The sequence below is a fragment of the Ranitomeya variabilis genome, chromosome 5 (assembly GCF_051348905.1).
Source record: "Ranitomeya variabilis isolate aRanVar5 chromosome 5, aRanVar5.hap1, whole genome shotgun sequence".
NCBI classification, from domain to species: Eukaryota; Metazoa; Chordata; class Amphibia; order Anura; family Dendrobatidae; genus Ranitomeya; species Ranitomeya variabilis.
Window position 1 is genome coordinate 530,286,921 of NC_135236.1, and position 14,357 is coordinate 530,301,277.

The following is a 14,357-nucleotide window of genomic DNA, read 5'->3' on the forward strand; positions in this document are numbered from 1 at the left end:
CTGCGGACGTGTTGTTTAACGGGGGGGACTGAGGGTCCAGTCGCCACAGAGGTACCGCACCTCAGCCAGAGGTGTGGTACCCCACTCTCGGTTAAGGAGGGGGCACTAACTGGTACCTACACACTAGCATCCAACACCACACCACTCCAGGCAAGGGGATCTGGGCGGATCCTGTTTAGGCCCCATCTCCGGCTAGAGGGGGAACTAGTTAGAGGGTGTAGGTGGATGAGATAGTGACAGTTGGGTGTGAAGTGTTGTCATGGAAACGGGAGGAGTCAGTCTGTGAGGAGTTAGGCAGAGGAGAGCTGAGAAGAGAGGAGCTCCTGAGAGAAGAGGTCCTAGGGGCCAGGGAAGTGAAGAATCCACTCGTGGCGCCCGAAAGCATGCTGACCGTAGTCGGGTGGAGGGACCAGGTTGCAGAGGGGACCGGCCACAGACTATTAAAGAGACTGTAGGACTCGGCTAGCAAAACGGAGGCTGTGGTGTCTGTATGTGCCACAGCCAAATCTACACACATTCGCTAAAAAGGCAGCCACATAGGGTCAAGGGGACCAGGAGGACATCACCCGACAGGACCTAAGGCTGCTGGCTTGGGACACTATGTGAGGCGCAGGGCAGCAGGGTGTGAGCCAGCACAGAGAAAGGTACAACAAGGGGGTCCTCGAAAAGTGCACCTAAACTACCCGAGAGCAGGCTGGACCACCGATCTGGAGGACACAGCACCCGGCTGGTGATTACTCATGGACTTAGGTTACAAAGTGTGAAGACTGCACCCTGCTGTGTTCTCAGAATTATTTACTGCATCACCTGCCCAGTACTACAATAGTACCCATCGCCTAGTTTACCTTATATATGCCCTGGGGGAGAGCTGGAACATCTTTGCTGTGTCACCATCGGCCCCAGTGGACCTGAATCGCAGCATCGGCCATCCTTTGCCGAACACCACCGTTGGCATCACAAATCAATCCCATATAACTTCCCCCTTGCATTTTTATTGCACGCCCAGGGCCACGGAGCCGGGTCATGGCCCCGTGACTTCCCCAAAGAACTGTCTGACCTGGTTCTGAGTATCCCACGGCCCTGGTGGGTGTCTCATTCCCCCACCCCATGCTAAAAATCAGCTTTCAGCCGCTCCAGAAATATTATTTTAATTCTTCAACAGGGGACACTGGCTACACTGGAATGGGTGATGACAAGAGTATGGCTTAATTAAGATTGATTTAAAGGAGTCTGTGTCATTCTTTGAATTGGAGTACTTTATTCTGTGTTTTTATACAATACTAGCTGAAAAGCCCAGCGTTGCCTGGGCATAGTAAATATCGGTGGTTAGTTATAGCACCTCACTTCTTATTTTCCCATCACGCCTCTCATTTTCCCCCTCACATCTCTCATTTTCTCCCTCATACCTCTCATTTTCCCTCAGTCCTCTTATTTTCCCCCTCCTCTCATTCCCCCCTAACACATCTGTCATTTTCTGATCACTGCACTATTCTCCCTCATTCCTCTCATTTTGCACTCGCACCTTTTCATTTTCACCTCACACCTCTCATTTTCCCCTCGGTATATACATGTTTGTCATCTCCCTTATATATAGTATATACCTGTATGTCATCTCCCCTGTATATAGTATATACCTGTATGTCCTCTCTCCTGTAAATAGTATATACCTGTGTGTCATCTCCTCCTGTATATTGTATATATCTGTCATCTCCTCCTGTATATAGTATATAACTGTCATCTCCTCCTATATATAGTATATACGTGTGTCATCTCCTGTATATAGTATATACGTGTTATCTCCTGTATATAGTATGTACCTGCTGTCATCTCCTCCTGTATATACCTGTGTCATCTCCTCTTTTATATAGTATATACCTGTATGTCATCTCCTCCTGTATATAGTATATACTGTACCTGTATGCCATCTCCTCCTATATATAGTATATACCTGTGTCATCTCCTGTATATAGCATATACCTGTCATCTCCTGTATATAGTGTATACCTGTATGCAATCTCCCCTGTATATAGTATGTACCTGCTGTATGTCATCTCCTCCTGTATATACGTGTCATCTCCTCTTTTATATAGTATACTAGATGGTAGCCCAATTCTAAGGCAGCGTGGTTCAAATCCCGCGCCAATTCGCGGCCGGACTGCACCTGTCGCTGATTGTTCGCGGCCAGCCATGTAGTATATAACAGCCCACGGAGTATATAGCACGGCCCACGGAGTATATAGCACGGCCCAGGGAGTATATAGCACGGCCCACGGAGTATATAGCACGGCCCACGGAGTATATAGCACGGCCCACGGAGTATATAGCACGGCCCACGGAGTATATAGCACGGCCCACGGAGTATATAGCACGGCCCACGGAGTATATAGCACGGCCCAGGGAGTATATAGCACGGCCCACGTAGCGTATAACACAGCCCACGCATGTAGTGTATAGCACAGGCCATGTAGTGTATAGCACAGGCCACATAGTGTATAGCAGTGTGGGCATCATATCCCTGTTAAAAAAAAAATAATAAATAAATAAAAAAATAAAAAAAAGTTATACACTCACCTTTCGTTGGCCCCGGATCCAGGCGAAGCGGTTGCCGACGCTCCTCGCGTGCTCCGGTCCCAAGAGTGCATTGCGGTCTCGCGAGATGATGACGTAGCGGTCTCGCGAGACCGCAATGCAAGGTGCGGTCACCAGAGCGTCGCGAGAAGCGGGAAAGGCCGGTTCTGGATCCGAGGGGCCGACGGACGGTGAGTATATAACGATTTTTTTTTTTTTTTTAATTATTTTTAACATTAGATCTTTTAACTATTGATGCCGCATAGGCAGCATCAATAGTAAAAAGTTGGTCACACAGGGTTAATACCAGCGGTAACGGAGTGCGTTACCCGCGGCATAACGCGGTCCATTACCGCTGCCATTAACCCTGTGTGAGCGCTGACTGCGGGGACTATGGAGCGGGCGCTGACTGCGGGGACTATGGAGCGGCCATTTTGCCGCCGGACTGTACCCGTTGCTGATTGGTCGTGGCAAAACGATCAGCGACTTGGATTTCCATGACAGACAGAGGCTGAGACCAATGAATATCCGTGACAGACAGACAGACAGAAGTGACCTTCAGACAATTATATAGTAGATACATGTATGTCATCTCCTCCTGTACATAGTATATACCTGTATGTCATCTCCTCCTATATATAGTATATATCTGTCATCTCCTGTATATAGTATATACCTGTATGTCATCTCCCCTGTATATAGTATGTACCTGCTGTATGTAATCTCCTCCTGTATATACCTGTCATCTCCTCTTTTATATAGTATATACCTGTGTCATCTCCTCCTGTATATACCTGTGTTATCTCCTGTATATAGTATATACCTGTATGTCATCTCCTCTTATATATATAGTATATACCTGTATGTCATCTCCTCCTGTATTGGACCTCGTTCACACGTTATTTGGTATTTTTACCTCAGTATTTGTAAGTCATCTCCTCCTGTATATAGTATATACCTGTATGTCATCGCCTCTTATATATAGTATATACCTGTAAGTCCTCTCCTCCTGTATTAGACCTCGTTCACACGTTATTTGGTCAGTATTTTTACCTCAGTATTTGTAAGTCATCTCCTCCTGTATATAGTATATACCGGTGTCATCTCCTCTTTTATATAGTATATATAACTGTCATCTCCTCCTGTATATAGTATATACTGTACCTGTGTCATCTGCTCCTGTATATAGTACATATCTGTGTGTCATCTCCTCCTGTATATAGTATATATCTGTATGTCATCTCCTCCTGTATTGGACCTCGTTCACACGTTATTTGCTCAGTATTTTTACCTCAGTATTTGTAAGCTAAATTGGCAGCCTGATAAATCCCCAGCCAACAGGAAGCCCTCCCCCCTGGCAGTATATATTAGCTCACACATACACATAATAGACAGGTCATGTGACTGACAGCGGCCGTATTTCCTATATGGTACATTTGTTGCTCTTGCAGTTTGTCTGCTTATTAATCCGATTTTTATTTTTGAAGGATAATACCAGACTTGTGTGTGTTTTAGGGCGAGTTTCATGTGTCAAGTTGTGTGTGTTGAGTTTTGTGTGGCGACATGCGTGTAGCAACTTTTGTGTGTCGAGTTTCATGTGACAGGTCAGTGTAGCAAGTTGTGTGAAGCAAGTTTTGCGCATGGCGAGTTTTGCAAGTAGCGAGTTTCATGTGTGGTGCGTTTTGAGTATGTGCAAGTTTTGTGTGAGGCAACTTTTGCATGTGTTGCAAAACTTGCATACGTGGAAAAATTGCCACATGTATAAAAGTTGCGTGTGGCGAGTTTTTCATGAGGTGAGTTTTGCACGTGTGGCGAGTTTTTTGTGTGAGCCTAGTTTTGCATGTGGCGAATCTTGCGCATGGTGAGTTTTGAGTGGCAACTTTTGTGTTTTGACTTTTATGTGGCGAGGTTGGTGTATGTGTGGTGAAATGTGTGCTGAGGGTGGTATGTGTTCAAGCACGTGGTAGTGTGTGGTGAGTATCCCATGTCGGGGCCCCACCTTAGCAACTGTACGGTATATACTCTCTGGCGCCATCGCTCTCACTCTTTAAGTCCCCCTTGTTCACATCTGGCAGCTGTCAATTTGCCTCCAACACTTTTCCTTTCACTTTTTCCCCCCATTATGTAGATAGGGGCAAAATTGGTGAATTGGAAAGCGCGGGTTAAAATTTTGCCTCACTGTGCAATATTTTGTGGCTGTAGCTGCGACGGTACAGAAGCCAATCCCGGGGACACACACACACACACACACACACACACACACACACACACACACACACACACACACACACACACACACACACACACACACACACACACACATACACACACACACATCCAGCTATATTACATGACTGAGTTTAGTAATGGGAATGTCTTAGACGCCTCTCCATTACTAACCTCTGGGCTTGATGTTGCCTAACAATACAAAGGTGACCTCTCCCTCCGCAACTAGCAACCCACTTGCCACCGCACCAGGGACTGTAAGAGCGAGGCTAAGTGTCAGAATTGGCGCATCTTAAAATGCACCTTTTCTGGGGCGGCTGAGAGCTGTTTTTTTGCCAATATCCATGGCCCCTTCCTATGCTATTAATATCAGTTTGCAGTTGTCTGCCTAGCCTTTGCTGGTTATTAATTATTGGGGGACCTTACGTCATTTTGTATTCGGGGGGGTCCCACATTTTAATAACCAGGAAAGGCTAAGTATACATTTGTGAGCTGATATAAATAGCCTGAGAAGTTCCATGGGTATTACCTCCTTCCCAGGCTATAAACATCAGCAAACATCTGTCCATTTTCCCTTTGCTGGTTGAGAAAATTACATGGGAGGCCATGTCATTTTTTTTTTCTTCAGAAAAATAATCACTAATTAAATACATATACAGGAATCTGCATACACAAAGCACTGATTATATGTCTCACTCACATATTTGTTTTTGTATCTATCTGTAAATCTATCTAATCTGTGTGTGTATATGTCATATGTCTGAGGCAGACTCTATATGGTTTGTGTATTTCTATGCGCCCCCCTTGCCTCCAGGAAGAAATGACCGCGAAACGCGCCTCAGGGTTTTCCCTCCTGAGCAACCTCATCTACACAGGTATTGGCCGCACTTCCATTCATCCATTTCTCTATACCTATGTTTTTTGGATTTTTTTTTGCTGCAATTGCAACTATCTGAATGTCTCTACGCCTTATGCACTTGCACTTTAGCACACTGCCCCTTAATTTTCTGTGGATCATTCATTTCTGACCCCTTATATGTACTATATTATTTATTGTTTTATGCACAGATTTATATGCAATGTCCTTTAACATCATTATTTGTCGCACTAGTGCTTTGCCATGTACATTTACATTTTTGTATTTCTTTAATTGCCACACTTGTGTTTTAAGTTACTTTACCCACTTGGCTTTTATTGTTGTTATACACATTTTATGTGGCTATCACTATTTTACAGCTTTAATTTCTGTACTTGCCTGTTTTACGTGTTTTGCCTGTGATCTTGTTTGCTCTGGGGTCAGCCTTGTTCTCTTCCCATTTCAATCATTTATTTTGTATTATTGCTCTCTTTTAAATAAATTATTTTTATCTGATATTTAAATAAATCCATTTTACCTTGGGCTATTCACTTCCCTTCTTTGGGGTATATTATCATTTTGAAAGTTTCCCCGTTATCCCTGTATGGTATATATTTGGGTTTAGTCTCTACTATAGCATAATGTACTCCTCATAGGCAGACTCTCTATATTGTATAATGCACCCCCCATGGGCAGACTCTATATAGTATAATGCACCCCCCATAGGCAAACTCAATATAGTATAATGCACCGCCATAGACAGACTATATAGTATAAAGCTTCCAGCGCCCGCATATCTCCGGACAGCACCCCCATGGGCAGACTCTATATAGTGTAAATCATCCACCATAGGCAGACTCTATAGTATGTTGCGCCCCCCTATAGACAGAATCTATACTATACTGCACTCTCCTTAGGCAGACAATATAGTATAACGCGCTCCCCATAGGCAGACTCTATACAGTATAATGCACCCCTATAGGCAGACTATATAGTATATTGCACCCCCATAGGGAGACTAGATCGTATAATGCACTCCCCATAGGTAGACTCTATATAATATAATGCACTCCCAATAGGCAGATTCTATATAGTATAATGCACTCCCCATAGGTAGACTCATTATATGATATAATGCATTTCCCCTAGGCAGACTCGATATAGTATAATGCACCCCCATAAGCAGACTCTATATAGTATAATGCACTCCCCATAGGCAGACTCTATATAGTATAATGCACTCCCCATAGGTAGACTCATTATATGATATAATGTATTTCCCATAGGCAGACTCTATATAGTATAATGCACCCCCATAAGCAGACTCTATACAGTATAATGCACTCCCCATAGGCAGGCTCTATACAGTATAATGCACTCCCCATAGGCAGACTCTATATAGTGTAATGCATTCCCCATAGGCAGACTATATAGTATAAAGCCCCCCATCTCTCCTCCTTGTTCCTCCGCTGCTTCCAGCACCCGCACATCTCCGGACAGTAGGCGCCAAGTAGTGACGTCATCACGACCCTTTGTCAGTGTCTGCCTCAGTGACGTCAGATACTGACAGGGGGATTATGGCAGAGGGAGCGTAACGCTCCCTCTCTCATCAATTCGGACAGCTGTATCTGCATCCAGGCTACGTTCACATTTGCGGTGTGCGCCGCAGCGTCGGGCGCCGCAGCGTCGCCGCATGCGTCATGCGCCCCTATATTTAACATGGGGGCGCATGGACATGCGTCGCACTTGTGTTTTGCGCCGCATGCGTTGCTGCGGCGCCCGCGTCTGGGCGCAGAGGACGCAGCAAGTTGCATTTTTGCTGCGTCCAAAATCAATTAAAAAAAGGACGCATGCGGCGCAAAACGCAGCGTTGTGCATGCGTTTGTTTGCGTTGTGCGCTGCGGCGCCGACGCTGCGGCGCACAACGCAAATGTGAACGTAGCCTTATACAGTTGCATTTGCAATGACAGGACAAATCACTTCTCCTTGCTCTGCTGCAGTGTAAGGGCGTGCTGTGCACACCAATACAGTTACAGTAGTGTAGCTCTGGGTGGCCCTCAGAACGCGGAGCCTGGGGCTGCTCCCGTGGTAGAGCTATGCTTCTGACAAGTAGAATAGAAACACGTCACCACTTCTGCATTTATCACTCACTCCTGGTTTTGGCTTATAAAGACTGATGTAAAATACTGACCAAATCCTGAATGTGTGAACATGACCTTACAATCCTTACAATCCCAGCATTAGAAAGCAGCACGGTGGCTCAGTGGTTAACACGGCAGCCTTGCAGCGCTGGAGTCCTGGGTTCAAATCCCACCAAGGACCTCACCTGCAAGTCCAACATCTGCAAGGAGTTTGTATGATCTCCCCTTATTTGCGTAGGTTTCCTCCGGGTTCTCCCACACTCCAAACACATACTGATAGGGAATTTAGATTGTGATCCCCAATGGGATGATAATGTGTGCAAAGCGCTGTGGAATTAATGGCGCTATATAAGTGAGCAAAATAAAGCTGAGTATTGGGAACTAGCGGCTCTGTAACTGTGTACGCTGTAGGTACTGAGCACTTTCTTTAGATTTAGTCAAGACAATGCACAGATCAGAGACTGTAGCACATACGCTGACATTGGGGCCTATACCCTGGTTCCCCGACCTGCCCCAGGGCGCATTTTCCTGCGTTTCCCCTCCCAACCCCTCTCTGTCATCAGGGAGTCCACACACAGATGTGACCGCTGCTGTGAGTGCTGGTACTCGGCGCAGGACAGGGTCAGATGCGGCACCTGCTGCAGTCTGCGTTCTGCTCTGGGTGCAGAATAGGCTCCGCCCACAGCCTCCTGCAGCGCTAAGGATTGGGGCCACTACTCCCTGCAGCCTCCTTGGCGCCACTTTACCGGCACTAAAACGCAGCAGGCTGTGCCCCTCCCTCTCCTGCCTGCAGGCTAGTAGTCGGGGAGAGGCCCCGCTGTGCGCACATGTATGCGGGCAGTGTGTGCGGGCAGTGCGTGCGCCGGGACGGCTGTGCCCCATCATGGCTGCGCTCCTGATCTGGTGCTGGGCCCAGGACCGCATGCGTGACCGAGAGCCATCCGTCTACAAGAAAAGCAAGTGCATTAATGCTTCATCAGTGGTGCTATGTAGTGTGCGCATAGTGTGTGTATCTACAATGTGTAGGTAACGTGTGCAATTGTCATTTGTGTCTGTACTGTGTAGGCAATGTGTCTATGGGGAGCCATTATACCCAACGGGTGGAACTTGAAGCTCGTGGACCCCATTTTCAGAGATCCAATAGGGCCCCCAATGGTGTGAAAGTGATAGTAATTGTAATTTCCATATGGGCCATAGGCAGCTCTTTAGGCCCCCCAGGTGCGATTGCCTTCCCTTCATCTATTCTAGTCATATAATATATATTTTCAGTATGTAATGTGTACGTCTGTACATTCTTGGACTGTAATTTCTGATGCTTAGAATTTTTTGAACGAACATAACAAAGATAACATCAGCGTCCTCACTGATATATGAAAAACAGGATACAACAGAAAGCTGCAGACAAGCGTAGGATTCTGTGTGGTAAAATCCAATGAATAAGCCAAAAAGTATAAATATAAGTATTAGTTTGTCACACTAGTCCATTAATGAGGCTGTTGGTTGGCAGGAATTAAATCCCTGGTAGGAGTGGATACCCAACGGAAAAAATGTCTACATTGATACAGTCCTGAATGGTAAACTACCCTCTGAGAACGAAGATAAAGTAAAACTAAAATGTGGCATCCAAATCACAATCAAGAAATGAACATTTGATAGTAAAAGGAACCTGTCACCAGGTTTGGCCGATAGGAGATACAGCCATCTCCTTTCAGGACTTGCATACAGCATTCTATAATTCTGTAATCTGCCCCCAATCCGACCTGTAAGAGAAGAAAAATAAATTATCCTCACCTGGGGCGGTCTGGTCCGATGGGTGTCGCAGGTCGGGGTCCGGCACCTCCCTTCTTCTTGGGATGCCGCTCTCCTGCTTGCTTCATGGCTCCCCGACATCGAGCTCCTGCGCAATGCAGTACTTTACTCTGCCCTCAACAGGGCATATGTCTGCGCCGTTCCGGGGAGCCATGAAGCAAGCAGGAGAGCGGAATCCCAAGAAGGGAGGTGCCGGACCCGGACCTGCAACACCCATCGGACCGGACCACCCCTAGGTGAGTATAATTTATTTTTCTTCTCTTCCAGGTCGGATTGGGGGCAGATATACAGAATTATAGTCCAAAATATCTTTGCAAGAACGAATAATGAGGGCACTCACCCGTCTTCATTAAAATTATTCCTTTATTCACGATAACACATCCAGAGAACTGATATGGCCGGGGGAGAGAGAGAGGGCCTCAGCCCGTGTGAGCAGAGGAGAACGACGACGGCCGTTTCGCGCTGTCCTGCGCTTCTACGGGTCCAAGTTTAGTTTTGCCATAATTTTACAGACCTGGAAAATCATGTTTCCAGGTCCATTTTTTTTATCATAAAATTTGTAAATTGTCTTTTTATAAAGGAAGTGGATTAGACCTCTAGCTCCACCTATTGGAAGCTGCAACCCTATAAGTCAATATTTACTCTTTCACAAGCTTTGCAATATGACTTCAGATAAAAGTCAAACCTTGGTCTCAATTTGCATACACTGTTTTGGGGTGTTGCCCCTCGTCAGTGCAAAGTATGTTATCTGATTTGCGTTCCTAAGAAAAAGAAAAATTTGATTAAAAAAATTGTTCTGATGTGAAGTAGACATGTAGGAAATGTTTACTATTTTGTTTGACATATCTCTGATTTAAGGGCATAAGAATTAAAAGTTTAAAAATTGCTTAATTTTGAAAATTTTCGGCAAATTTCAGTTTTTTTCACAAACGTAAGTTATATCAAATTTTTTTTAACCAGTATCGTGAAGTGCAATATGTCAACGAAAAATTTTCTCAGAATCTGTGGGATCCGCTGAAGCATTCCAGAGCTATAACCTCATAAAGTGACACTGGTCAGAAATGTAAAAATTGGCCTTGTACATGCTGGAGTGGAGGGATTAAGGTCCATTTACACTTAAAGATTATCTTGAAAGTATGGGTCAGAAGAGAGATTTGACGGGCTCTGAAAAGTCCAAAATTGTGATATGTCTTGCAGAGGGATTCAGCAGTGTTGAAATTGCCAAGCGTTTGAAGCGTGATCACCAATCACGCGTTTTATGGCAAATAGCCAACAGGGTCGCATGAAGCGTGTTAGGCAAAAAAGCGCAAAATAACTGCCCATGAATTGAGGAAAATCAAGCGTGAAGCTGCCAAGATGCCATTTGCCACCAGTTTTGCCATATTTCAAAGCTGCAACATTACTGGAGTAACAAAAAGCACAAGGTGTGCGATACTCGGGGACATGGCCAAGGTAAGGAAGGCTGAAAAACGACCACCTTTGAACAAGAAACATAAGATAAAACGTCAAGACTGCACCAAGAAATATCTTAAGACTGACTTTTCAAAGGTTTTATGGACTGATGAAATGAGTTACTCTTGATGGGCCAGATGGATGGGCTAGAGGCTGGATCAGTAAAGGGCCACTCCGACTCAGACGCCAGCAAGGTGGAGGTGGGGTACTGGTATGGGCTGGTATCCTCAAAGATGAACTTGTGGGACCTTTTCAGGTTGAGGAGTGAAGCTCAACTCCAAGACCTACTGCCAGTTTCTGGAAGACAACTTCTTCAAGCAGTGGTACAGGAAGAAGTCGGTATCATTCAAGAAAAACATGATTTTCATGCAGGACAATGCTCCATCACATGCCTCCAACTACTCCACAGCGTGGCTGGCCAGTAAAGGTCTCAAAGAAGAAAAAAATGACATGGCCTCCTTGTTCACCTGATCTGAACCCCATAGAGAACCTGTGGTCCCTCATAAAATGTGAGATCTACAGGGAGGGAAAACAGTACACCTCTGGGAACAGTGTCTGGGAGGCTGTGGTGGCTGCTGCATGCAATGTTGATCATAAACAGATCAAGCAACTTACAGAATTTATGGATGGAAGGCTGTTGAGTGTCATCATAAAGAAATGTGGCTATATTGGTCACTAATTTTGGGGGGGTTTGTTTTTGCATGTCAGAAATGTTTATTTCTAAATTTTGTACAGTTGTATTGGTTTGCCTGGTGAAAATAAACAAGTGAGATGGGAATATATTTGGTTTTTATTAAGTTGTCGAATAATTCTGCACAGTAAGGCTATGTGCACACGTCCGGAATTGCCGCAGCAATTCTGGAACTCCCTGCCACTGGAAAAACGCATGTGGAATTGGCATGCGTTTTCCCGCTAAACACTAACGTTTTACAAGCGTAATAAGCTTGCAGAATGCTAGCGTTTTCCCAGCGATCTGTAGCATCGCTTGGAAAACTGACTGACAGTTTGGTCACACTTGTCAAACAGTGTTTGAGAAGTGTGACCAAATTTTTACTATTGATGCTGCCTTTATGCAGCATCAATAGTAAAAAGAAATAATGTTAAAAATAATAAAAAATTGTGGTATTCTCACCTTCCGGCGTCCCCCGCAGCGTTCCCGATGCTCCCGTTCACAGTAATGCAGTGTCAGAATGACCTGTGATGACGTAGTGGTCATTCCGCACAAAGAATGAACATGCTGCGTTTTTTTTCCGGAATACGATTCCGCCACGGAAAAAGCGCAACATGTGCACAAAAATTGCGGGTTGCATTCTAATAATAGGATGCTTAATGGATGCTTATAGTGAAAAACCGCGAAAAATCCTGAACGTGTGCACACAGCCTAATAGTTACCTGCACAAACAGATATCTTCCGAAGATGGCCAAATCTAAAAAAAAAAACATTCCAACTTCCAAAAATATTAAGCTTTGATATGAGTCTTTTGGGTTGTTTGAGAACATAGTTCTTGATCAATAATAAAAATAATCCTCTTAAATACAACTTGCCTAATTATTCTCCACACAGTGTATACTCGCTCATCACTAGTCATAAGCGCACATACCTGAGCTGCTGGAGATGAGGGTCAGCAGAAATAAACGTTATCTTTGGCTGACTGAGGCTGGAGAAAGAATCCTTTATGCTCAGTCTCCCATGCTTATTCGGCCAATGAGAAGATTATTATTTTTTTTTTGCTTTTAGACATTTTTCCAACAGCACCAGGATGTGTGCTTAGCGCTTCTGTCAGTTGAGACACAGGTCTTGGGGCAATTTTCCTTCAGATTGTAGCTTGTCCTGACACGTGACTAGGATGGTCTGCCTTTTTAAATGTGATGGAGGGCATTTTATTACATTTTTGGAGAACCCATTTAACCCCTTTCTGACATATGACGTACTATCCCGTCGAGGTGGGGTGGGCCCGTATGACCACTGACTGGATAGTACGTCATACGCGATTGGCCGCGCTCACGGGGGGGAGTGCGGCCGATCGCGGCCGGGTGTCAGCTGCATATCGCAGCTGACATCCGGCACTATGTGCCAGGAGCGGTCACGGACCGCCCCCGGCACATTAACCCCCGGCACACCGCGATCAAACATGATCGCGGTGTGCCGGCGGTATAGGGAAGCATCGAGCAGGGAGGGGGCTCCCTGCAGGCTTCCCTGAGACCCCCGGAGCAACGCGATGTGATCGTGTTGCACCGTGGGTCTCCTACCTCTTTCCTCGCTGCAGGTCCCGGATCCAAGATGGCCGCGGCATCCGGGTCCTGCAGGGAGGGAGGTGGCTTACCGAGTGCCTGCTCAGAGCAGGCGCTGGTAAGCCTGCAGTGCTGTGAGGCAGATCGGTGATCTGACAGAGTGCTGTGCACACTGTCAGATTACCGATCTGTGATTTCCCCCCCCTGGGACAAAGTAAAAAAAAAAAAATTTCCACTTGTGTAAAAAAAAAAAAAAAAAAAAAAAATCCTAAATAAAGAAGAAACAATAAAAAATATATTATTCCCATAAATACATTTCTTTATCTAAATAAAAAAAAAACCAAACAATAAAAGTACACATGTTTAGTATCGCCGCGTCCGTAACGACCCGCCCTATAAAACTTTCCCACTAGTTAACCCCTTCAGTAAACATCGTAAGAAAAAGAGGCAAAAAACAACGCTTTATTACCATACCGTGGAACAAAAAGTGGAATAACACGCGATCAAAAAGACAGATATAAATAACCATGGTACCGCTGAAAACGTCATCTTATCCCGCAAAAAACAAGCCGCCATACAGCATCATCAGCGAAAAAATAAAAAAGTTATAGTCCTGAGAATAAAGCGATGACAAAATAATTATTTTTTCTATAAAATAGTTTTTATCGTATAAAAGCGCCAAAACATAAAAAAAGATATAAATGAGATCGCTGTAATCGTACTGACCCGACGAATAAAACTGCTTTATCAATATTACCAAACGCAGAAAGGTATAAACGCCTCCCCCAAAAGAAATTCATGAATAGCTGTTTTTGATCATTCTGCCTCACAAAAATCGGAATAAAAAGCGATCAAAAAATGTCACGTGCCCGAAAATGTTACCAATAAAAACGTCAACTCGTCCCGCAAAAAACAAGACCTCACATGACTCTGGACTCAAATATGGAAGAATTATAGCTCTCAAAATGTGGTAACTCAAAAAATATTTTTTGCAATAAAAAGCGTCTTTCAGTGTGTGACGGCTGTCAATCATAAAAATCCGCTAAATAACCCGCTATAAAAGTAAATCAAAC

At 44.8% G+C, this 14,357-nt stretch overlaps 1 protein-coding gene across 4 annotated transcripts in view; it reads left to right on the forward strand.

Annotated features, from left to right (window-relative positions):
* PPP2R2B (protein phosphatase 2 regulatory subunit Bbeta) overlaps nt 1-14,357 on the forward strand; it is a 480,390-nt gene that overhangs the window by 211,252 nt on the left and 254,781 nt on the right. Inside the window, exon 1 of one of the 4 annotated variants that reach the window (XM_077265824.1) lies at nt 8,530-8,747. The exons of the other annotated variants lie outside the window; for them this stretch is intronic. Within the exon in view, the coding sequence (XP_077121939.1) occupies nt 8,675-8,747 (73 nt within the window). The 5' untranslated portion in view covers nt 8,530-8,674. Of the gene's footprint in view, nt 1-8,529; nt 8,748-14,357 lie in introns of those variants that run through there. 4 annotated transcript variants of the gene reach the window in all.